Raw genomic sequence first — 26,033 nt, 5'->3', positions numbered from 1 at the left:
AATGAACAGCTTGTTCCAAACAAATGTGAACCATTTAGTGTTTGTAACGCAACCGCAATGGAAGTTGCCTATTTTGTTGGTGTACCCTTCAGCAGGTCCTGGCTTTGTAGCCAATAGCACTGTGGATTCTGTGACTTGTTTGTCTGTTCGTCAGCACACGTATAGCCCTACAAGTCAAGGTGCCAAATGGTATTGGATAAGAAAACAGACTAGCAGATGTGATCAAGTAGTTGTTAAACCAGCGGTCTCCAACCTTTTGATTAATAAGAGCTAATTACGTTCAATGGAAAGCATCTGAGCTACTAAAACTAAACTAGTGTTGTTAATAGTGACCACATCAGACAATATTACGTTAGTGACCAACCTATGCAGGAATAACAGCAGTGATCACCTCAGTGCAGGGTTGCTGGCAGTCATGTGAAAAAAAGGTTAGGTCAAGTTGAAATGCCTCTATATAGATATGCTGCAAAGCCACTGGCACCAGTGAACGTCAATTGTACAGCGTTGGAAATTAATTATTAATATATCAATCACATATCACTCGGAAATTAGGAGTTCTAAAAATTAACACATTTTCTTCTCGAAAAGGCACTTTTCTCTTTTGGTATACATATTTCCATTTAACCAAGCAAACACTTCAGATATAGCAGGATGGGGTGCATACAGGAGAGCTACTTGCAGGCTGCTGGAGAGTTATCAGGAGCTCACGAGCTACTCGTTGGAGAAGGCTGTGTTAAACTGTTATCACATAGCCGCTCTTTCCCTCAGGAGGCCCGCACATGACATCAACAAGCAAACTGCTATATTTTAGAGTGGGGTGCTGCACTTTGTTCTTACCATTTACCACAGGTTGTTGTATGTTTCTTCGTTTCTCAGAAATTATTTATTTTCATTGAAAAATGAACAAAAGAGTTCTGATTCGAGCAAACATTTTTAACAGCTGGTGCGTCTTTCACGTGCCGCGTCTCAGAGCCATCTCCACTGCGAGAACCTGCTAGCTCACAGGACTGGAAATTCTTGTTGCTCCACTTTTCACACAAGAGGCACACAGTTCAGTTGGTGTAACCTTTTGTTTTGTGCTTATACATGCGTGTGCATTAAGCAGAGCTCCGTCTGGTTCCATCACTGCTGCTTGACACTGTGGAAAGTCTTCTGTGTGTTTCACGTTGTGAATTCTGTTGCTTGCAAGAGGGAGATTCACATGAAAGCGTTTGCACATTTCCTGCTAACCATTTGCTACCAGCACAATCAAAAGTAGAGAAAACTTCTAAACCCTGACATCAACTTCTGTCGAAGAGAGTAGTAAAAACAAGGGGGGGGTGGGGGGGCGCATACTTTTCTTACTAAATATCAAAACATATTTATTTACTCTTTGTGCCTGTTTATATAAATAGTGGTTTTAATTCAAGTTTAGCAAATTACTTGACATTGTTATGAACAGGAATCGTACGTAGATTCACATGTTGCCATAATCCTGACATCTAGTGATTCGTTCTAACAGCTCGTTAAAAAAAATTGAAACATTCATATTTTGGGTGTCAGAGGTTCTTCTTTGTAGTAGGCCCTCTTCCTGATGTTAAGCCCCGTTTCACAAAATTGCAACTTCTATAATTTAAAAAAAAAACTCAATGCAGGGACAGCCAGTATTTTTTTCATAAGTGCCCCAGAGTCCTTTACCAGAGTTACTGAATGGTAATATAAGAGGGTAACCCAAGGTTACACTTTTAGATTTATGAGATATTACTTCCTGGATGACCATTTCTGCCTTTAAGGGGGAGGAGAGAGAGGATTTTGAGAGAGAAGGAGCCTGTTGAAGAACATTTTCTCACCTGGGGCAAGCAGGATAGTGATTTGTGACCAAGACTTTGAGATTGTGTACAACCTGCATGTGTAGGGGACCCCAATGGGGTGAGGGCACCTGATGTCAGGCCAGGGGGAGTCTCCATCTCCTTTCTTTCTTTCGCTCTCCACCTCTTCCACCCTTCATTGGTAAAAACTCCTTTTGAATGTTTTTTTTCTTTGCAGGTGTGAAACTTGTTGCATCACCTTCCGCACACATCGGGGCTTGATCCGCCACAATGCAGTCATACACAAGCAGATTCCAAGAGACTCGTCGGGAAAGCCTTATATCCAGAATAATCCAGCAATCCCAGCAGGTTTCAATGATTTGGCCTTTATGGACTTCTCGTGTCGGAAATTTCCTATTATTTCTCAGGTGAGCACATCACGGGCCGCTGCTCAGATTGCTGCCTTGCTACTTTCGGGAGCTAGAGAACCGAGGTGTGGCAGTGGAAAGAAAGTTTAATTGTAAATTTCCTTGTATCATTATTAGGATAAACGGCACACTATGATGCATCGTTTTTGGAGAATTATGAACAGGGTCATGGAATACCGCATGTGACTTTTATTTTTTACTCAGTCTGTGCTCAATGTAATATTTAAAGTTGTGTTTTTATCCAAAGAAACACATGCTTGTTGAAAACCTGTCCTAATGCTCCCCCCACGTTCTGCTCACTCTTCTTGTAGTTGAAGAGGGGAACACTATTCAGCCTTTTCAATGCATGTAGTTGTGGTAGGTTTCGACAGAAGACGACAACCCAGGAGCTCCTTTAAAGGACCACCCTTTATGTTTGGCAGGTGGACCGACAGGTCAGCGGAGGCCTGGGCCTCTGCTCTCCTGGTGGAGCGCTGCCCTCCAACGTTGCAGCTCTGCACCTGCATGGCAGGGATCTCAGCCTACAGGGCTTCCACTGTGCAGTGAATGCACTGAATGGAGAGGAGAATGCCAAGTCGGTGCTGTCAGTGTTTGGCCGTACTTGGAATTCTGTATATGAAACCAGTTTATGAAGTGGGAGATTAAGAAGAAAAACAGAAGAATTGATTGCTCTGATGCATAGGGTGACTTTTCCTCTGATTTTCAGAGCCAGTGGTTTTCCATGGCTGGAATAGCTCCGCCTCGCATTACAATGTTTGGAAATTCCGTGTGGGTCACCATTGCACTGCATATGGCAGGGCAGCTGCCACTGTGCCAAGCTGGTACTTTGGTGAAAATACCAGTGAGTCCACGTTCCTGCCATCGGTGGCTGCTAATGCTCCACTGGTGGAAACATGCCAGTTACCCCAACTGTAAATTAAGTGGGGAACCGTGGGTTTGCCTGTATGGACGACAGAACTACATCAATTCTTCCGTTTTGACAAACAGTAAATGACCCTACGTATGTTAGAAAATGAAAGGTTTTTTTTTCAAACATGATTTAACTTACACTATTGTGTTTTTATTTTCTAAAATGATATAAATACAGGACAACACAAATGTAGACAGCTGTTCACACCTATACTAGCTTTAAGGATCTAACAATCAAGTTTCCAACAATTCATGCAAAAATTACTTTCTAAAGAAAACAGTATAAAAAGCACAGAACAGAAACTCTCTCCCCGCTCCCGTGAAAAGACATAGTTTGATCGAATGGAATAAACCCCTTAAGGGCCTCCATTATTTATTATCTATTCTCCACACTCTGCTCTACGTCCCTCCAGTTCCCTGACCGAGGATACCTGTCCAATAAAGGAACTCAAAAAATGAAAAAATTAGGCAAACACCATGTCACTGACGCAGGTCTCACAATTCCAGGTACCCTGCTCAGTCTGTTCGATCTTCTCAAATCAATGCATCTTTTTACTGTGTCTAGATGTGCACCCTGTTTATTGCTGCATTTAAAAAAAAAAAAAAAAAAATTTTACTGGAACATTTATTTCTTCATGCTTATTGATTTTCATATGAATTTAATGGTAATTAGATTAAAGTTATCTTATCTACTTCCCCTCAGCTCTCCAAAAGTGTTTTTTTTTAAATTCACAAATCACATATTTGCTTATATAATGGAGCCTTGTCCTTTAGTAAAATGCTTAGTGTTTTGTAATCGAAATGTCTGTCTACACAGTGTTCACTTCTTCTAGCGCTGTGGGCCAACTAAAATATGTCATACTTCTTTTTTCTTGTGTTTATGGATTCAGGTCTGGTGTGAAACTAATCTGAGAAGGTGCATCAGTGAATTTCACAGTTTTATCTGTGAGATCTGTAACAAAGCGTTTCCCATGCCATCGGCACTCAAACTTCACATGAAAACCCACAAAGAGGATCAGGGAAGTGAAACCCTCAATGAAAACACGAAGAGCCCTGCCGCAGAAGATCAAGATCAGACTTCCTTCATGGCATCCTTGGGCTTGCAACTGACCAAAGAGACGAAGCAAGTTCAACAGGAGGATCCTGCCCAGGATGACTTCCAAGCAATATGGCTCGAATCACTGAAGAGCAACCTACCTCAGGAACCCCGCAGTGCCAGCACGGAGAACCTACCTCCAGTGGACTCTCCATCTGCGGGTAGGGCTTTTTCCGTCTTCCAGCCTACAAAAGACAACCTAAAGCTCCTATCCCTTCAGCCTTTCCAAAAGGGATTCATCATTCATCCTGACAGCAGTATTGTAGTCAAGCCCTTCTCTGCAGAGCTGGCGGACATTCAGCAGATTTTGAAGATGGCTTCCTCTGCACCATCTCAGATCAGTCTTCCAGTGCTTTCCAACTCCTCCACGACTGCCTCACTTTCCCTTCTCAAGCAGGTCCCTGTCCTCAAGCCAAAGCCACCAGTTACTCCTCGGATGCTAGCTGCAGCCTCTACACCCGATCCACTGATCAATGTACAGCAGGCTTCCCCAGGCTGTATCAGCCCAAGCCTGCCCATACCGCCACCGCTGAGGCAAAACAGTAGCACAGCAGACTATGCATGCAGTTCCCTAGTTCCACAGTCCAGATCAGCAGCACAGCCTAATACTTCTGCTCAGTTATCTGTCCAGCGTACAGCTGATTCAGTAAACCAGATTGAAATGAAGTTGCAATTGCAACAGGATAAATTGACTGAATCGGTTTTGCCTTTGGATTTAGAAAAGAAAATAGATCAAGAAATCCCAGCAGTGGGCCTTAAAAACACCATTGATGGAGCAGCAAACAAAAAAGCTCCTGCGACAAGGAAAGTTTTGTATCCGTGTCGTTTTTGTGACCAGATATTCAACTTCTCTGGAGTCTTGAGAGCTCACATGCGGTCACACTTGGGTATCTCGCCCTATCAGTGCAACATCTGTGACTACATTGCAGCTGACAAGGCAGCACTGATTCGGCATTTGAGGACACACAGTGGCGAACGACCCTATATCTGTAAAATTTGCCACTATCCATTCACTGTGAAAGCCAATTGCGAACGACATCTGCGTAAAAAACATCTGAAAGTCACAAGGAAGGACATCGAGAAAAACATTGAATATGTCACAAGTAATACGACAGACCTGGTTGATGCAATGTGCTCTCCGGACACTGTATGCAAGTACTGTGGTGATGACTTGAAACACTATCGAGCTCTTCGTATTCACCTTAGAACACACAGTGGCTTACAGAAGAAGAAACCCTTTGAATGCAAAGAATGCGGCACAGCATTTTCAGCAAAAAGAAACTGTATTCACCACATCCTCAAACAGCATCTCCATATAAAGGAGAGGGAAATCGAGAAACACATTCTGGCTGTGGACATTAGACAACCTGAATCTACACAGTCAGAAGTCAGCACTTATCTAGATCGCAAGCCAACCCCTAACTTCTTTGATTCACAGAATGGATTTATGCATGGTTCTCTGTCCCAGTACCAGATAAAACTTGAACCAGTAAACAATTTTCCCCTGGATCTAGACGAACCCTTAGACTTCTCCCAAAAGAACAAGAATCTTGCAATCTCCCAAGTGAAACAGGAGAACCTGTATGTTTCCCCTCCCCAAATTCACGACGACTCTTCTATGGAGCCAATAGATCTGTCCATCCCTAAAAACCTTAAAAAGGAAATAGACAGTGTTCCACGCGAAGCCAACAAATCAGATCAAGCTCCAGAGCCCGTTGACCAGCTCTGCAATAGTCAGCAGTCTTCTGTGGCATTTAGTGCAAGTAATGCTGTCAACAATCACACGTCTTTCAAACATTCCAAGCCAATTAAAGCTCCTCTGCATTTAACTGTTCCAGTTATATCTCCTACTCTCCTTTCAAACGCTTCAATTCTCCGTCCTTTAAGGCCCAAGCCACCTCTTCTTTTACCAAAGCCTCCTCCATCCCGAGAACTGCCTCCACTGGCTTCCATTGCACAAATCATTTCTTCGGTTTCATCAGCGCCAGCCTTGTTAAAAACTGAGATTACGGACTCTCGCCCCCCAGCAGCCAGCAGCTCAAGTGTCTTGGAAAAGCAGGTGATATCCAAACCAAAGCAGGGACCTGTACAATCCATACAAAAAGATGTTGCAAAGTCTTGTGATCCTACCTGTGACTTGAGCAGTCCTCCAAAAGTGACTGAGAATGCCTCTTCAGGAACCTCTGTGGTGGGAGTGCCTAAAAAAAGAGGTAGAAAGAAAGGGACAAAAAATAAGCCCAAGGCCCCTGCTGTTGACCTGGAATCCAGTGGTGAGTTCGCAAGCATAGAGAAGATGCTGGCAAATACTGACACTAACAAGTTCAGCCCCTATCTGCAGTCCACACAGGATGTAAAAGAAGAAGCTGAACAAATTGGGACAAGTGAGGATGAAAGGGAAACAGCAGAGGATAAACTGCTAAGAGGAAAGAGGAACTCCTACTCCAACTCCCTGCAAAAAATCACCTGCCCGTACTGTCCAAGAGTCTTTCCTTGGGCAAGCTCCATGCAGCGACATATGCTCACTCACACAGGTAGGAGTATTGCGCTGGTAGGCTTTGTCTTACATGTTCTACGTATGCCATAGTAAAAACAGTGTGTGAAGGTGAACGATATCAATCCAGTCACGTTTTTACTTTGTAAAGATGTTGTCAGTTTTGTTTCTTCCAACAGTTAGCTTGTCTAAATAACTTTATACAACATAATAGTTAAAAGAACAGGGAACCATGGCAGCAAATGCGTGGCATTGCCTTTCTGAAAAGTCTTTACACCGAGGGGATTTCCCTATCAAAGTGGGAACACCACAGTGATGTCTGTTGAGACATACACATGGAAGAGCTTTTGGAGAAGTGGGGCCTGCACCCCTCTTTTTACATTTTACTAGTGTACTGCCCGTCAACAATGCATCCACAAGAGTTCTTAATCTACCCCGAAGTCATTTTGCTGCCTTCCTCAGGAAGCTCAAAGGCATGGCACAGCCACATTTGTATATCAGTGGGGGCCTCTTGAAATTCTACATAATCGTCACCATTTCTACTAAGATGGGACTCCAGAAAAGCTACCTACATTTTCTGCTCACTCCTGCTATGATGTAGAACAAGATAAGGCTTTGGATTATTTTTTCTTTCTTTCTCAATGAGGGTAGTTATCATTTTTTTAAATACGTTTTGTGCATGCTCAGAGTTTTGGTTGGTTGGTTTCCTTCATACGTTTTGGTAAATGTAAAAGATGATTGGCAACCAGAAGCACCTGTCTTTAAAGGCAAGAAAAGTAAGTATTACATTAGTGAATATTGTATTTTGTGTTATGCATGCTTTGCATTGAATGTCTTGATAAGACTATGGTAACCTGGTTAATTATTTTAGCATATTCCTCTTTGTGTCATCTAGGCTTCTAAGCATCCTAGTTAATGTGAAAAGTGTGATTTGATTTGTTTGGGAAAAAAAAAAGGTCTTGAATCGTTTCTCGTAGCTGCAGCATTCTGCGTATAGGATGAGATCATTCTGATATAATTATATTTGAGCTAGAATGAAGCAATATCCAAATTGTAGTTTGAGATTTACTCTTGTTAAAGGCCATAGTAAGTTCCTAGACGTGGTTGGAATTAATAGTTGGATTTGATTTGAGTGAAGGTGTTTTCTCACATGGAAATCATTTTTCTATGGAGGAAAATAAAGTTTTGATTTGCAACTTCACTGTTGCAGAGAATGTTCACATATTTACAAGTACACCTACTACACTACATATCCTTAAATCCCTACTATGAATATGTACTGTCCTGACGTGCCTCTGGACCTCAGATGGAGATACATGGTAACATCCACTGCTGTGACTGCAGCACAACAGCTAGTGCATCGATAATGCTGCACTGCGATGGAATGCACCAATATCTGTGAAAAAGTCCTTCACTGTGCCTATTTCACACTTCTGCAGAAGCAGGTGCCTTTTATTCTCCCCCACTTACATTGTATTAGCCCAATCTTTAAATTACACAGTGATCTCGGTTGCATCTTGATAAAATTCATGGGTCATCAGAATTTTTCTGATTTCCCACAGCGTGTTGTGACAAGACTCCCTTAAGTATATTTAGCCACAGATGAGTAATGCTAGTTCAAAGTCATCTTGCTGTGCAACTTCTGCTTTTAACATGTTTAAAAAGTAAATATTCTGTGCTATCTGTCATCTGTTCCTCAGCCCTCTGCCTTGTTTTAAGGTCTTATACCCTACTTCTGGGATGGTCCAGGTCATGGTTGCTTTTTGCCCGCATGCAATGTTGAGTCTTTCAGAGCGTTTAACTTTTGGCAGACATGGTAGGAAAAAGCATCGTGAGCTCACGATCAGCATTGCAGCAGTTTATCAGAAATGAAGATCCCTTTCTAGCCAGATGCCCCTGTTTCTTGAAGAGCTCGCTAGAAGTCATGCTCGCTGGTGTGAGATGTAACTCTTGACGTTATTGTTCAACTAGAAAGACCAACTAGTTTAGAGCACTCAAAGCGTTGAGGTTAGTTAGTGAGAAAATATATGCTAAAGACAATTTTTAGATCACTCACAGCGCAAACTGATTTATTCCTCGGGGCTCTTATATGAAGGTGTCATCGTCCAGCTCGATGGTGCTGGTTGTGACTGAGGTCTCCATTATAGGCACAATCAAAGAACACAGCATGCCTACAGGGAAGTTTAGAAATGGTACGATTGAGTGATGTATGTGAAACTTGTCTGAGCATCGGTGGTCACGTGGTTTAAACAGTTGGGGCGTAGCTTGGCCAGTTAGACTGGAGGTGTGTGAGTTTTAGGTGTTTTTAACAATCACGCTGGCATATAGTGTAAAAATACATTATATGACAAGAAGGGTGCCTGAGAGGGGCGTGCGAGGCAGTGAAAAGGGAGAGCAATGCAGATTGGTAGGGGTACTAAGTGAGAAAAAAATTAATTTTGGAACCTAACCAACATTTTTAAGACTTTCAAAACAAAAAGGGGGGAGAGGGAGAGTGCGTTTGTGCGTTTTTGTCTGTATGTATGTCAAACTTCTGGTGAAATCCGATCGCCACATCACCATACCCCACCTGTACCAAACTATTTACAAGAAAATACATGTATTAGGAGGGTGTAACAACCCCACCCCGAGCTACGCCCGTGGTGAAGAGTTCATGACGAACCCGGGGACACAGCACTACAACTTTGTGCCTCTTAGTCTCATTTTCAGTGATGGATGGTCTGAGACTTGGTGGTGCATGCCGCTTTATTTAGAAGCATGTTCAGTTCTATTTCCGTCTGTGGTCGGTCGGCTCTGGTGTCCCCTCTCCTCGTCTCCTTGGACGTGCTGATTCCATGGTCCTACTTCATGCAGCAACGGCCATGTGAAGCACTCTCTCCCCACCTTCAAACCAGCGCTTTGTAACACTCGCACTGCATGCTGCTAATTCTTCCCTTCCTTCTCCCTGTATATCCCAGCTTTTCTCTCCCCCTTTCCTTTTCTCTCCATCCCTCTCTCTCCAGCCTTTCCCGTCGCCCCTGCTTTCACTCCTCTCGTCCTCCTCCTGTTTCGGTTGCCCATTCCCTCTTTCATCCTCTTCAGCCTTTCTGCAATCCCTCTTTGACTGTGACCCTTGCAGTCTCCTCGTCACTTAATTTAAACTTGCTTGTAATAGTTCTGAGTCAGCTAGACATGTCACATGTTGGGCAATGCCAACCTTCTCTAAACCAAAGCATGCATTTGGTTAGACTCTGAGATCAAGCGTTTTGGGTCTGAGCAGGGCAGACAATCTACTCCAGTGGTTCCTAACCTTGACTCCACTTAATTATCACTGAAATCCGGGAACCCTCACTGAATCATTATTGGACCCTGGCCTAAAGTAATTTCGATAAGACCTATAAAAAAATATGTAAACAAGCTTTCCTCAAATCATGAAATCTATAATTTATAAAACAATTAGAAAAAAAAAACAGTTTTAATGGTGAAGAGTAGAGCTTCTCTAATTTAACTTAGGCCACCCATTGTCCATTATATATTCTGTTTGACGCACATGCAGTGCTCCCACGAATCCATCTGAGGATACCAACATAATTTTTAGCCTCCAATATCTAATTTCTTCCTATTCACAGTACGCTTAAAAATGGTAATTTGTACATTTTTGCCTCTTTATTTATACACACCTTATTAATCTGTTGATATTATTTAATTTTTTAAGCGTTGCGGATTTCCTGAGTATATATCAGGGACACTAGGATTCCCAAAACCACTGGTTAAGATTAGCTGAACTAGTCAGTAGAACAGAGTGCAATGATTCAAGTATCCAGAGTCAAGTAATTTGATATGTATTGTTCCTCAGATCTTGTAGCCAATTGTAGCCTATTTAGACTTCTAATACGTGTTGCATTATGTCTTTCGATCCTGTCTGCGTGCTATTTTATCAAACTTACTATCAGAATATATCATCTGCCTGCAAAAGAGGCTGCAAATTTGGAGGAGGGCTTCTTAAAAAATTGAGTTCTTCGACTGGGTTATTGACAAACTGCTAGCATGCAGCTCTGTCAAGCGTCTCCATAGCATGAGTAGATCCCTTCTACTCTCCACCCACCCAATCTGAACGTGAGGGCCTCGCCCTATGACCCTATGTTGCTCATACCCAAACCACTCCCGCAGCCTGAACTTTACAGAGCTCTCAGGATTTACAAGCACAGCATTTGTGATCTTACTTTCTCCTGCTGGAGCAAGTGAGATCAGCATGTGCTGGCCAAGTATTTTGCCTGCTGCTTGCAAACGCAGAACCCGCAAAATAGGCAATTGCCCCAGGATTCGCATCTGCTTACTGCCGATTAAAACAAGCATTGGCTAAGCCAAGAAGCCTCACCTTTCCCAAACTATTGGCTTTGCCAGTGGTTTTTACCCAGATGTAGAGTATGGCTAAAGTAAAAAAAGAAACAACTTTTATGCAGCCACCAACCTAATTTTTTAGGCATTCTCAACATGCTTGGGCACACCTACGAAATGAGGTAGCTGTTTTTTTTTTTTACTAATCCAACTTAGATCAGTAACTAAAAAGCAAAATGCAAAAGTGGTACTTTTTTATTCTTTTTTTTAATAAAGTGGACGAGGGAAGCGGAAGTAAACGGAGAGGGGCAAGGAAGAGGAAGAAGACAAAGCAGCATGGGATCTAAAGCAACATGGGGAGGTTAGGGTGACACGGAAACAACACGAGGGGTATCAGTTAGCAGATTCATGGAGAGAATCCGACAGGCGAGCACAACAGAGAAGGCATTGAGGATAAGCACACTGGGACCCACAGAATTAAAAGGGGTGAGAGAAGTACACAAGGGATATGGCTTGAAAACACGTGTACGTTCTGTGAGTGCTTGCCCAAAAAGAAAAATAATAGTTTCCTTACATAGAGCACAGTCACCAGACAGACACACTCATGGTAAGGAGGCAGTGCTCCATGAGAGGGACAAGCACAAGGTTGAGAATTTGGGACATAAATAAGAAGTAGGCAAAAGAGTGACGAGTCAACCGATGGTAAGAATCGTGTGGGCTTTAGGCTCCTCTACATTTGTGGTAAGCCAGAAGAAGCCTCGTAACAGACTTCACCTAAAAACAAATGCCAACTCCTACAGGCTTTGCAATGCTGGGAAATCTTGCTTGCAGTTACAAACGGTCGAGTAAGGCAGCAGTAAGGGCATCTATTTCATGCAACTGACCTATGGAGAAGGCTCTATGTTAGCAGGTGCCGTTGGTTGGTCTATCGGGAGCGGGGTCAATGGCATCTACCCCAGTTTTAAAGCTTTTGAACAGAGTGACCTGGTATTGTGACATGGGATATTTCTGGAGACCTCACAGTTCCCCCAAATGTAAGACTATGCTGGCAGCCTTCGGCCATATCTCCAGCAACTGAGCCCACGTAAGTGGCGAAGGAGCGGTTCTCGATTTCCAGTAATGTGTAATCCCCCTCTTGGCCAAAAGAAGCACTAGGTCAAGGAGTCTGGTGACAACTTTGTTTTTCTTTGTGGTTAAACAGGCCAAGGGCGCTTATGTCCCAAGTGTACAGCAAGGGGTCCCCGGTAGCGCAAGAGAGGTGGGCAGTGACAGACATCCAGTAATCTGACAGTTGAGGGCACGACCAGAACATGTGTCTGAAATGCGCATCTTCACGCAGGCTGGGTACAGAAAGCATGACGGAAGAACTGATTATCTTTGCAGGGGTGAGATACTCTGTGTGCAAGGCATAGAACTGTATTAGCTTCAACTGTGCTTTCTGTGAGACAGTGGCAGGGTAGGCTAGATTTGCAGCCCACTCTGCATCGCTGCACACCCGGCCCAAATTCCCATTTCGACCGGCCGTGGATCGTCTTGATGGACAAACAGGTGTGTTCATAGAGCACTTTAGTAAACCATGTCACCAGGTGATGCCCTGTGCTCAACGGATGTAGTTGTTGGAGCAACTAATGGATTTGGCTCGGGCTGCAGGGTCCTCCAAGCATATAGATGATTGAGTTATATGTGAGGGATTGCCCGGGGGGAGTCCAGTTTGATCTCGCAGGTAATTAAATGGGATGGGTGCACAGTCAGAAAAGAGGTCGACTAGGGTATGGAGGTCCACTTTGTGCCACGGGGCTGTAGCCGTCATCTGTAGTTGGTTTTTAGTCAAGACACATCTGGTGCTAAAATAGTTAGATGCTGGCCGTTTGAGATATGCCAGTTTTGTTTTCCATTTAATAGTTCCAATAGGAATTAGTACACAGTATTTCCATCACATCAGTAAATAGCAAAAGGTAAAAGAAATGTCTAGAGAAGAAATAGAGAAAAATAAAGCCTTGCAGAAATTGTCTTTTTGCACTATTTCGAGCACTTGGTTGCTGGGAATTCCAAATTTAAGGAATCTTGCATAAGAACTTTATCTCAAGTAACTATAACTCATTCCCTAAGGTAACGATAACTTGCGCCTTCGCCATGCACTGCTAATTACCGCACAAATTACAGCACTCATAACATCTTTGATAACATCATTGACAATGTCACTGTAACATCTACAGTAAAATTACTAATCCGATAACTGCATGGCAGGGGCGCGAGTTATAGTTGCTTTAGGGTACGAGTTATAGTTACTTGAGATATCTCCAACTATAACTGGTGAGTTTCTATGGTTTGATACGTTTAAAATGTGAGCCCAGCTATAGGGTCCCTGTAACCTTTGTTTAAGTGGATTTCTGTTTTTTTAATTCTATTTCCTAAACTATATACACACACACACACACAAAATAAGTTGTGATAGTTGTTTATATTCAAGTTAAGATTGACTACATCTTGCAACACATTTGAAACATCAAATGCAGCAGACCTTACCTGAGTATGGTATATGTTCTTTCTTGGACACTTCGTTCTTCATACATGATGACAAAGACATGGTCAAAATGGACACGATATGCACAGCGTTTTATGAGACATCCTGAATGCGCTGTGGTCGATGAGATTCCATTACAAATGGATTTAATAGGAACAGCACTGCACTTTGGATCCCTGTAAGAGGCAGGCAGGCTAGTGGATCGCCTAGGAATTACTAAAATGAGCAATCAAGAGGACATGAATCTCTCACCTCATGATCCAATGCATAACTTTCTTCCTATTGAGGCTGTATGTCTGTGCAAATTGAGGCACTATCTAGTTGTCTTTGTTATTGCACTCTAATTTGTAACCGTGTATGACATTTTGTGTCATTCCTTCCGGCTGTAAATTTGCTACTTATTCACCATACAGAGTCACATTACATTCATCCATGGCTCAGTATGTCACCTTTCACAGAGTGACATGACTGATGTTATTCTGCGTGGCGTCGCTTTATGATCTATGGAGCACCACAGTTGAGTCCCTGTGCTAACCATAGCTCTGTTGGCAGAGGACCTGTAATATTTTTATTTGACAAACTTGCAGCGTTGTAGGTTGACAGAGTAACCGGGTTTAGTGCCGCGATTAACAGTTCACGCTCCGGGTTTGTAAGTATTGCGACTCCCAAATGCAGAACGAGTTTTCTTCCTTTGACACTGCATGCCTTTCCGCGTGTATAAACTTGCACAGGGCTTCATTTGACTCTGCTGTAGACGGTCTCCGCATTGCTGTGCCTGGCCTTTGGGGACGGTCATAAAATGAGATGGACAGATTGCTCGAATCAATCATTACCTCTGGCATTGCTCTGGGTGGCATTCTAGTACGTATTTTTTGTCATTGTGCCGTTCAGCCAGGGAGCAACTATATGCAAATCTGTCTTAGACTCGACCCGTGATTGCTTGTGCTCTCAGGCAAGTCGCACTGGACTCTTTAGGGCCAGGACAATGCCGATTTGTTTGTTTATGGTTCCTGCCTGCAGAGGCACAGCTAGCTAAAAACGATGAACTGGAATACTAGGCAGCACAATCCCAAGTGTTTGTGGATATTTAAAGCACTTTCACCACCACATCTTTTTTTGTTTTCTTTTGAATAAGATTGTAACGCTTTCAGAATGGCTGTCTCACACTCTGTAATGGTTGTTTTTGGAGGACTAAATCCATATTCTTCACAGTTGAAATGTGTTCGAGTCAGTGTGTCTGTAGTTGCCAGTAAACACCTTTCATTTTCATATTGTCTATCCCCATATATGAAGAACAGGTAAAAAATTAAGGAAATTGTTTGAGGTCCCATTGACACTAGTAGCGCCTACTTGCATGCCTTATTGTGTGACGTTTCAGTTCTAGTGTTTTTTTTTAAAATGCTTTGACGTGCGTTTCTGGCGGACTAGCTTCATGGAAAAAGCAATTACTTCAGCAAGTTTTAGACATTGACCAGGATGTATGTTAAAAACAGTTTAACATCAGATAGATGAACATTTTTTTTTTTTTTTTTGCTTCAGGTCAGAAGCCCTATCCCTGCGCAAAATGCGAGGCCTACTTTTCTACCAAATCTAACTGCGAACGCCACCTCTTACGCATTCACGGAGTTGCCAACCTCTCTTTAAGAAGAAATGGTCTCCTCCCTCAGTCTAACGAAAGTGATGATGGATCTCAGGATAGCACAGGTAGTTCTTACAGTGTGCTCAGCCTATCGGACAACACGTATAGTAAACCTGATACCTGATGCAGGTGCAAGTGCTGGCTTTGCAAGCCAGAAAACACCTAATGTCTTGTTTCAGGTTTTAGACCTGGTGTAGACCACTGGCAGTCTGTTGGGTAGTAAATGTGCATGCTGCAGTGTGTAATAAGCCTGTACAGTGACGAGTCTGATGATAGGGCACACGTGTTAGCTAAAGCAATATTTTTCATTTTTTTCATTGTTGTTTTACTGTTTGCAGTACATTTGTATCTCACTCAATCAAGCACTCGTAGGTGCACTCTTAAACGTCAGAATTTTTCTTGCTACCTTTAACAGGATTGCCAGGAGGAATGGAAAGGGGGTATCCTACCCACTCAGTTCCCCTGTCTTTAAGCAACAACAAAGGAAGGAACTCTTCTCTGATGCAAAGCTATTTAGCAGCAGCCTGTGCCTGGAGCGGTTATGGGTCTTTATATTAAGGTTTACCTTCTTAATCGGTCTCTCCTTGTCTCCCGTACTCCTGTCCTCACTTCTTTCCTCCTTGTCACTCATTTTCGAGGTCTTCCATCTGACACTTTGTCACTCTGTTCCTTTCTCTACTCTCCTTGCTGCAAATCTGAGGTCTTCTAGAGAAGAGGCAAGAATGTTGGTCTTTTAAGTAGCCATGCTGAGCAGAGCCATAGGGTGGTCATGACAAAGGGCCGCCTTAAGATGAGCCCCACCTGTACTAAACTTTTGATGGCACTTGGGGTTACACATACCCTTCAGTCTTATCACTGTCGTTAATAATTACTTCTATGCTCAGAGATGATGCTTAGATCTTTACGATGAGTGTTAGCATCAGCCCTACCCCTTCTCTCTTTAATTATTATATATAGATTATCTGTAAGTCTGATTTAAGATATGAGGATTGTCTTCTCTGTAGTTATCATATGCTACCAAGGCACAGTAGGGGGCTTTTTTTTGTGGGGGGTGGAAAGAGCATCTCCTTGTGGCTGTGATGGTTAGGGTATGGGTGCAGTGCCCTACAACGTGGCCATTATTTTGAAATGGTTCTGTCTGCATCCCTTTTGTTAACTTTGCAGCTTTCAAATACACCATGAGCTGCTGTGTCTGCCACTCCGAGATTCCAAGCTGTGTATTCTGCAGCTCGTACACTAATATAAAGTTAGCAGGTTAGAGTATGTGCTGCAGAATGGACAGGTCCAGAAAGGGATCATGGTGCTGCCTCGTGTGCCCATTGCAGCGAGATTCTGTACACAAAGTGGGTTGTGATCTTAACCATTTTTGCTGTCACTTTGTTCAGTGATTCAAGTCATATGTTCAAAGCTTGTTCGCACAGTTTTGTTTTGTTTTTGTTTTTTGGAATGTTATGCGGGTTAGCACAGACCTGCCCCTATATTTTTGCTCAAATGTTATTGGCAAATTGACCATGATTAATGAGACCATTAGGTTCTGGTTGATAAGCTATTGCTATCCAGTGTAACAGTGTTTGAATCTCCAATGATGATCTTTGGATTCATGCTTTCCTTTAGTAACCTTTGTTCGATCATGGTATCCTAAAAGTAATCCATGTCCAAAACCCAAATTCTGACCCCATATTGGTAGAGTATACCTCAGGCAGTTAAAGCAGCGAAGACAGTGGCTTGCTAATTTGGTAAAGGTTGTTTAATCCTGGCTCTGGGATAGCAGAATAGTACGTAGCTTATAAAAGGTGATTTTGTGCATTTGCATAAATCAAACTGAAATGAGTTTGGGGCTTGGGCTTGTGTATTGTTGTCCTAAATGTAGATGTTTTAGTTGTTCTATAAATATTTTGTGCATTGAAGAAAATGTGGGAGACTTTTGCTCCGTAGACTTATATTGATTAAATGAGACAATTTAACAGCGACTGAATCTATCACTTGTGAATCTCTCTTCTATTATGTGCATGTAAGATTTACCTACAAAGCTATCATATCATAAACCATAAGCTTGAATTTCTCTCTCACACCCCTCATCTATCATTCCATTAAGTATTGTGTCCTAAGACGAGAAAAGAGCACCTCTGTGGTCACTGATGCATTAGGTTACCCACATAGGCTCCTCACAAAACAAGCATTGACAAAGCTAGTAGATCTCGGCAATCTGGAAAAATGATGGAGGGGTGGACAATTATTTCTTTGAAGTGACCAGTAACTAGTCTTCTGACTTTGAGGACTCAAATGACCTACCCCCTGGGCCGGGTTGCCCCTAAAGCCCTGATGGCATGGCTGCTGCCGATCACGAATGGGTAGTGGAGGTAGGAAAGAAACAAAGTCCATACCAGAATACCCCTCATAGAAAGATGAAAGGCTGAGGCCACTTAGCACATAGCCTAAGCGGAGCATTAACAGCCAGTGGTTTAGGCAGCTGGTGCATAACGTCCTTGCTGTCTCCATAACATATGCTCAGAGGTGGGTTTATCCTCCGTCCCAAACCCAGTGCACGATGTCGGTCATACAAAAAGCAGGTACATCCTGCTTACAATGTATTAAAGGGCTGCAAGGTGCTAAATAAAGCACACAGATGCACACTGAGGTCCCATCTCAACTGTAATGCATGGCACCAATGCTCAAACCTAAAGAAAAAAGTAGCTCCTAAAACGAAAGTAGTGGACACGAGTATTTGGTCAAAACTCTGGGGGAGGGCTAAACACAAGAGTAGGCATGACACATGCATGTCATGGACTAATGGGGACAAAGGAAATGAGACCGACGATGGGGCCAGCAAATGGTAAGCCAATGGGCAGGCTGAAGCCCACCGAACACAACACGTCACTTCAAGACAGGGAATGCCCTGTACCGGAGAGTGCTACTCCGACTGGTAAGCATTTCAGCGTTCCACAGGGGCAATGAGTGCCATTGTAAATACTACAGTTCCACCAGCTGCTGTCGGAAACTGTGTTTTCAGTCTCCTTTAAGCGTGCTCACCTTCTCCTTTGCTTATTATTCTTTCTCTTGTATAAGCTGCAAGTTTTTTGCTTGAGGGACTTTTCTTTTTCGTTTTCTTTATGAGAATCACCTCAGATAAGGTTTACCTTTATTGGTTTTATTTCTGCTGAAATCAGGAAATAAAACCTTACAACCAAGACTCTTCTGGACATAAATTGTCACTTTTTTATTTTGATTACACAACTTTTCTTAGGAGAAAGCTGCCCTCTAGAGATCACTATACAGATTGCATTTGGAAATCTGTTACTGCGCACACTTGCTACCAGGGTCACTTATACAGCCATGTTTTTTTTTACTGGGCACGTTAAAGGGCAGTCACTCAAGGTGACGAAGCACTATTGGAGGTGGCCGTGAATGAAGACCACACTTGCCCATTACTCAGTGGCATAGCTGTGGTGTCATGGGCCCTAATGCAAGTAAGTAAAAGGTCTCTTTGTACCTTCAGTTACATAGTAAAATACAGCCTTAATTCTGCTGCAGTGGGCTCCTGATACCCGTGGGCCTGGGGCCACTGTACCTACTCCAGTATTGATAGCCGTGTTCCTGCATTCACTCACAAACTATAGTACTTCGGCAGTATTTTTAATGCAAAAGTTGGATGAGGTATGTAAAGATTAGGGGTTAAATTGTATATCTTTTCGGAACGGGAAAAGGAGAGGATTTGTGTAGCTGACTCTCATGTGCCACTCAAGGCAGGCAGAGTAATATTAGAAGGCTTTGGAGATGGGTGTGGATGAAGACCACACTTGCCTTTCAGTTACAAAGTATAGTACATCGTGACATTGGCAGTATTTTTTGTGCAAAATCGGTTCAGGTACTTCAAAAGAGCAGAGGGTAAACCACATATTACCTTGTACTGGGAAATTGATGGGAAATGGAAGAGGACTTATTGGTCAGACTGTCCTGGGCATAACTGCTCATACTCAATAATAAATGGGGCGTTCCTGTGATATTCCAATGATGATGGTGGTGAATTGGAATGCTGAGTTCATGTTTGTGAATGTATCGTATCCTATCTCTTCCAGTGGCCCCAAGAATCCAGTTATAATTGCCATGAAGGTGTTCGTCATGTGGCTGTTCTGCTCTACGTTAAAGCTCATGGCCACAAAAGTGACTTCAATAGGGATTTCCATTTTTTCATTCCCTTGCTGATCATTTCTTTTCAAGTCTAGAAGAGAATGGCTAGAGAGGATCTCACATCGAAGTCAGCTATGCTTAGCCCGGTTTCCTAAGATATATTCCAGTGTTTTTCTGGAACAGCTTTATTTGTCACTAGGATTTGCTTTAAAACACGTGGTCATCCGCACTGCATCAAAATGATGCTCGATTACAAATTGTGCTGCTGAGCATCATAAACATACCATGCACATAGAAAAATCTTCAAGTTGGCATTTCTGTTAATAAAGATAAGATATGCATTAACACAGGAATACAACTCCTGAGTTCGAAAACAAATAGTCTTGTGGCATTGAGCCTTGCTAACATAAATTTTTCACCAATGCTCTCCATCCTCTCCAAGTTTCTTCCAGGGAACGAGGCACTGGGTTTGGTGATCTGATGACTTTTAGATGCATGCTCCACTCCAGTCAGTCTATCTCTGACCCCCTTCTCAATTGCTGTTAAGTAGTTGCTGGTCTATCTTGATCATCTTCTTATGAACTGGCTTCATATCACTGATAAATCACCGTTGGGCCATTTACTAATGATTTTGACCTAACATCTATAAACTGGGATGATTTAGGTAATCTCTTCACAATATATGAATTGAACATTTGCTCTGCAGTTTTCACTGATGTGTCTCTGAGTGAAAATCGTAAGAATATGTAGTAAAATTAATAAATGAATTACTTTCAGCCTAAATCTTGTCTTTGCTTTTAGTATATTGTACCTGATTGAAACGGTATCTCTTTTTTTGCATACAGACAGCCACTCTGATGCGGAGGTGCTTGCTCCTGGGAATGATCTACTAGACTTGACATGCACTGACAACAATCAACCAGAAGTGCCAGGGCTGTTGGCGAGCCAGCCAAGGCCTAATAGGAACTCTCCTGACAGAGGCAAGGATAGCTCAAGAGAGCAGATGGATGATTGTAAAGATGAGGCAGAGGAAGACTCAGTCAGCAACAAAAGTCTTGACCTCAATTTTGCCAGCAAGCTGATGGACTTCAAACTGGCTGGCAGCCACCCAAGTGCAAGGAGCCTCGCTCAGAAAGAGAAGAAGAATATCTGTGAAATCTGTGGCAAGTGCTTCAAATTTGCTGCTACCCTTGGTAGACACAAAAAGGCTCACTTGAGTGAAATCAAAAAGGATGCAAAGAGTAGTGAGGATGAAGACAAAAGTTTGCAGGCTCAAGCCGTCCTGAATGATGGGAGCACTAGTCAAGTTGAGCAAGAAGAAGCAAGCCCTCTAGACCTGAAGGTGGATGAACTGTCAGGGGACTGTGAGACAACCGTGAAGGAGAACGAGGAAAGTGAAAACTTCTCTGACGGGGAAAGCTCGGAGCGACGAACGTCTGAAAAGAGTGATGACGATAAAGAGTTAAAGTCGAATGGTGCAAAGGGGACCATGAAGGCAGACAAAAGGAAGAAAATATGCACTGTATGCAACAAGCGTTTTTGGTCTTTGCAAGATCTGACACGGCACATGCGCTCACATACAGGTAACGAGAAAAAGCCCAGGACAAGGGGAGAGTTTAACATTTGTTAATTGTTAATGCAGCCGCATGGTTATAATCAATTGCGCAGTAGGACTTGTATATCTATATATAGCCGAGGACGTTTTAAATGATGATTTTTGAATTGAGGTCTTTGTACCTTGTGGAGTGGATTAGGTTGTACGGTGAAAAGAGATAATGCTTATCTATTCTTAAAGTATTCAGGCAATGCCTATGCTTTATAAACCCAACATTTCTCTAGCTCATTCTATATAGAGCAATCCTTCCACAAAAAAACAACAATTAATCTGCATATGTCAACTCGGTCTTATCTGAGCACTGTTTCTAAATGTAATTAAATTACTATTATATGCCATCCTAACACTTACAGTATACTAGCCATGCAGCTTATTAGCTTCTACAGGCTTCAGGGGCAGGAAGGCAAGATACACCCAATTCTTGTTTGCACTTTACTTATTTATTCACTGTAATGTGGCGCAAACAGGCATGTCAAGCAAACATGTCACTTAATTGAACCAGGAGGCGGGTCAACAAAACAGATGTGTTTTGAATGCTTTCCTAAAATTAATGAGATTGAGTTTCATTTTGACCTCTGGAAGCAAGGGTCTAGACTAAAACCAAGAATCTTTGACTTCCTCTCCATCTAAAGTGAGTGTTTGGAATTGTGGCCATACCTTGGTTTCCCCACTCAATGTCCTTACTGAATTAAAGAAGGCCTTCTCCCGCAAATATGGCAGAGCTGTTCTGTAAATATATTTTTCAAATTTAACAGCTTAAACTCAAACTTAACAGCTTAAACGCAATGTGTCTTTATTTGAGAATCAATGCTGTGACCTGTTGTCAGACTCCTCGTCTTGAGGAATAAACGTACAGCACTGTTCTGTACCTGCTGTATGGTGAGGCCATCCTTCTAGCAGAGTGTTTGCATAAAGTGGTTTCCATAATTTAGCTTTTGTTTTTCACTGCTGCTTATTCTCTAGTGTGTCCTAGATCTCCAGCAAAGGAATACATTAAGCATGTGCTAAAGAAAGTGTGAGAAAATTGAGAACAAAAAAGTCAAGCAGAAGTCAAAGCAGTCAGCCAGAACAAAAGACAAAGAACTTGAATAAATGGAAATAAAACACATGAAAACATATTTGTATATCTGTTAGCTTTTTAGAGAATGCTATTTTTTTGGTCACAGCCAATATTTCTGGTTCGTTTTCTTTCCGAATATCTAATGTGAAGACTGGAGATGATGACACATGTTAGTGGAGAAGGAATTTGCACTAACTGCTCATTCATACAATTGCTTGTGCCAATGTGCACAAACAGAGTAGCCATTGGGTATTTAATGACATTGAATATTTTCTTCTTGTCCACGGTTTGAGGTTGTGAACTCCAAAGTTGTAGGTAATTTGTTAAAAAATAAAATACATAATAGAGACGATGTCTGTAATTCTTATTCTGGTGCATTTTATCACTTGTGCTTTGCTAATGGATTCAAATTTGAGCTTTTTTGAAAACGTCCTTAAAATGTTCTTGATGAGTGATTGCAGTGCTAAACTAAAGCCAATCACGAGGCTTTGATAGGCTTTATGTACGGTGATGATGCTTGGAAAATGATTGATTAATCTTATCTTTTCATAGGTGAGAGACCTTACAAGTGTCAGACTTGTGAACGGACCTTCACTTTGAAACACAGTCTGGTGCGCCACCAACGTATTCACCAGAAAATAAAAGACCCAAAGAGCCGTGATAAAGAGGATGGTCTTTCTCGGTTTGAGGAAGATAGCGAAAACGAGTCTATCCAGAGTGGGACAAACCCCATCTCCGAGAGCGAGTGTGACTCCATCCCCAGCCTTAGTAACTATTCAACAACTGAAATAAGTCAAAAGGAGAGCGCAACAGACTCCCCATGTACACAGGAGAAAGCAGACCCTCTAACAGGAAGCACAGAGGCCAGCATGGGCACTGAGCAGCAGAGAGTCTTTGCCTCGGACAGCATGAAAGACCAAGCAGCGTGGGGGAAGCTTGGCTCAAAAGAGCCAGTGGAGTTTCTTTCTGGGATAGCGAGCGACGCGTGAAAAATCTCCTGTTAATCACATTGTCGCCTTTACAGACATCGCTTCTAAACAATGGGAAGCTGATTGAACCTGCATGAAATCAGCATTCTCCACAGCAAATCCTAAGAAGGGGCAAAAGGCCGTAGAGCAAGGTGCTTGGGAGATCCCATTTTGCAATCAATTTCCTTGGCTGTTGGAGAGAACAGCAGACTAGATAGAGGCTGTGCCACAACCTTTCAGTATAATAATGCAAGAGACTATGATTTTTTCAGTGCCTTACTACTTTATTAAATCTTTTGGTATCCTACTTTTTTGGAGGAGAAATGGTTTTTTTTAAAAGAGAAGCAATATTTTAATAGATTTAGTAGAGAGGAACTTTTCGTTTAAGCATTAAAATGTTCATCTTTTGTCGGTATGCAGACGCTTGTTTATGTACATATGTTCTGGTCACTTTTTGTTTTTCAAGCTGGAAACCAGAAAAAACAGCCCTCGAATACAACCGCCAATAACTGGAAGTGAACTATGTAAATTTTAATGCCAGAAAGAGACGTAAAGGTGGGCATAATTTCTCTGTAAGTACTTTTAGTTCGCTGTGCAATAGAACACTCTTCCAGATCCTGGTATTAAAGATGTGGTTTATGTGCAGTAATTGTGCAAAACTGGCTAATGCCAAAAACCAGGGAAAACAATTGCTGAACGCTGTTGTGCTCTCGAGATGCTGTTTTTGATTGCGGTGGACCATGAGCAGATTTAGCTTACAGCGATGATGCTGTCCTTTTATGCCGGACAGCAGTTCAGTGTGCTTGAATTAATCAGTTCTTGTAGTCTCTGGACTCAGCAACAGCAATCGCTGGGCAATATTTGCCTTTCAGATCCTCTGCGTTTGGCCCTTCAATCCCAGATTGTAGCTGTCATCACTTTTGGAAGTGCTCTTATCTTGTAGTACCTACATTGGCCTCATTCACTGGAAAATCAGGGCAGCCCGCCTTCAGCATGGTGGAAGACTTCTATAGTTAATAGGGGACATGTGCTATCTCCCGCCACCAATCTCGTCGTCAAAATGCACAAGGGGGACACATGAGGTGCTGCACAAAAAAAAAAACCTAAGACCTGCATACTGGTGGATTTGTTCCAGCGAGTGAAAAAAATCAGTCTTCCATTTCAAAGGAAAACAAAATGCCTTATCCTCTTGCTGACACGTTTGTTAAGCAGGAACGTACTACTGGTAATAAAGTACAAGTACGAATGAAAAATAAACTTTCTTCCTAACATTTTGGGGACAGGTGCTTACATTGGTGAACATGTAATTTTATATAAGTACGCACGTATGTGTGTATGTGTATAATATATATATATATATATATATATATATATATATATATATATATATATATACATATGTATGAATATATATTTATATATACATATATAAAAGCCTACATGTATGTATATTCAGAGTGCTATTTTAAGGAATGTGTCCTACTGTAGTAATACATTTTAGTTTAATTTTTTTTTTTTTTTCTGTAACTTGTAAGATGTTAAACATGATATTCGGAGCCATAGTATGGTTGAGTTCTTTGTGTGCTTGATAACCATCTTGACTGAGAGAGTTGCCCATAAATAAAACCAAATTCACGCACAGGCAGGCATAGGCACTTGTGACTTTTGTGAAGATTCTTCACCCCTGAGTATTGGTAGCATCAGATTAAATCTCGTCAGCATTTAAGCTTTCACTTTAATTTTAAAATGGAATCCAACTCCTATATTCCAGGAAAACAAAATTTGTACAGATAAAAAATGTTAGATATGCGTGACTGTAACAGGGCTAATGAGAACTTTTCTGAAAAGCGAGCAAATTCGAGGGATCAAAAGCGTGCAAAATGGACGCTTTTCAGACCCTAGAATTTGCTCTGGAGACCATATTCTATTCGTGCATCCCTTGATATTGTTTTTTCATATTCCCACACTGTCGGATTATGTGGAAGGGAAGCCATTTCTAAGATAAATGCTGGGGAAAGTAAGGCAGCAAATTCCCTGCCAGCAGCCAGTCCGGGACATCTGCTAGCAATCATCACTTTTAATTAAATGCTTTATTTAATCTTTGTTTCTAGTTGGTTATAAGGTCTTGCCATGTGTTATATTCATTATTAGCTGGGTTTCATTGCAAAAATGCTTCTCCCGTCTACCACAAATATTAAACTGTGAAATGTATTATGTATTTAAACTATGGGTGAATCGTAGGATTAGTTTGCATGTTTGGCTAATTGTCTCCATAATTTTTGTTTTGATTTCTTTACATCTTCCTCTCTCAGGGCTTTTACAAAACACGTTTTCTGAATTTCTTTTTCTGAATTGCAAATTTATTTTAATGATGTACTTTAACTGAGTTAATTTAATCACTACATTAAGCACTTGACTGTGAAAGAAATTAAAAATGACACGTGATCAGTTGTTATTGGGTTTCTATTTGAGGGCTCTGTATAAGTCCAATTCCAGTCTCATAAATATTGATTATTTCCTCACTTTCCGTCTCCCGTTCATAAAGGACGTTGCTCCTTGTGATTCCAGCCCATGCAATAAACAGGAATTTTTTATGAATATGTTGAATAGTTCATATTTTTCTAAAGGGAACTTAAACTGCTGCTATGAGTTGTGTACAAGACTGGTCAGTGCCACATGAACAGAGAATCACATGTTCCTTTTGGTACTTATTGTTCTTTGTATTCAGTTGTACATCCAAATTCAAAATGAAAGTAAGCTGTTGTGTATCAAACCATCTAGGCAATAAAATGTTAAGGATGTTATAGAGGTACATGGCTTACACACTTTATTTGTTGTAGGTGCCTTCTGTTTTAAACATTTTTCTGAATTGTCACAGTTTATCATCAGTTGACATCCTTGAACTTTAGGAAATAATAAGGCACTGGTAGGGTCACTGTGCTAAACAAGCCATTAAAGGAGGGGCGGCCCCTCTACGTGGGCGGAGGAGCGTCGCCCGGCAGCAAAATGCTCCCATAACAGAAAAATAAAATGGTAATAAACGTTATTACCTCTTACTCTTCAGAAGGCTA

At 41.9% G+C, this 26,033-nt stretch overlaps 1 protein-coding gene across 3 annotated transcripts in view; it reads left to right on the top strand.

Moving 5' to 3' along the window:
* The window catches only part of RREB1 (ras responsive element binding protein 1), a 172,409-nt gene extending 146,617 nt beyond the window's left edge, over positions 1 to 25,792 (top strand). For 2 of the 3 annotated variants that reach the window (XM_069217317.1, XM_069217310.1), the window contains exons 10-14: positions 2,026 to 2,215; positions 4,015 to 6,751; positions 15,092 to 15,256; positions 20,165 to 20,902; positions 22,547 to 25,792. In XM_069217317.1, coding sequence (XP_069073418.1) covers positions 2,026 to 2,215; positions 4,015 to 6,751; positions 15,092 to 15,256; positions 20,165 to 20,902; positions 22,547 to 22,983 — 4,267 coding nt within the window. In that variant the 3' untranslated portion in view covers positions 22,984 to 25,792. The remainder of the gene's footprint in view (positions 1 to 2,025; positions 2,216 to 4,014; positions 6,752 to 15,091; positions 15,257 to 20,164; positions 20,903 to 22,546) is intronic. The other variant, XM_069217325.1, reaches the window with a different exon arrangement.
* Positions 25,793 to 26,033: the final 241 nt, after the last annotated feature.

Source organism: Pleurodeles waltl, chromosome 2_1 (assembly GCF_031143425.1).
Source record: "Pleurodeles waltl isolate 20211129_DDA chromosome 2_1, aPleWal1.hap1.20221129, whole genome shotgun sequence".
Lineage (NCBI taxonomy): Eukaryota > Metazoa > Chordata > Amphibia > Caudata > Salamandridae > Pleurodeles > Pleurodeles waltl.
Note: the sequence above shows the minus strand (reverse complement) of the source record. Positions and strands in the feature narration are given on the sequence as shown.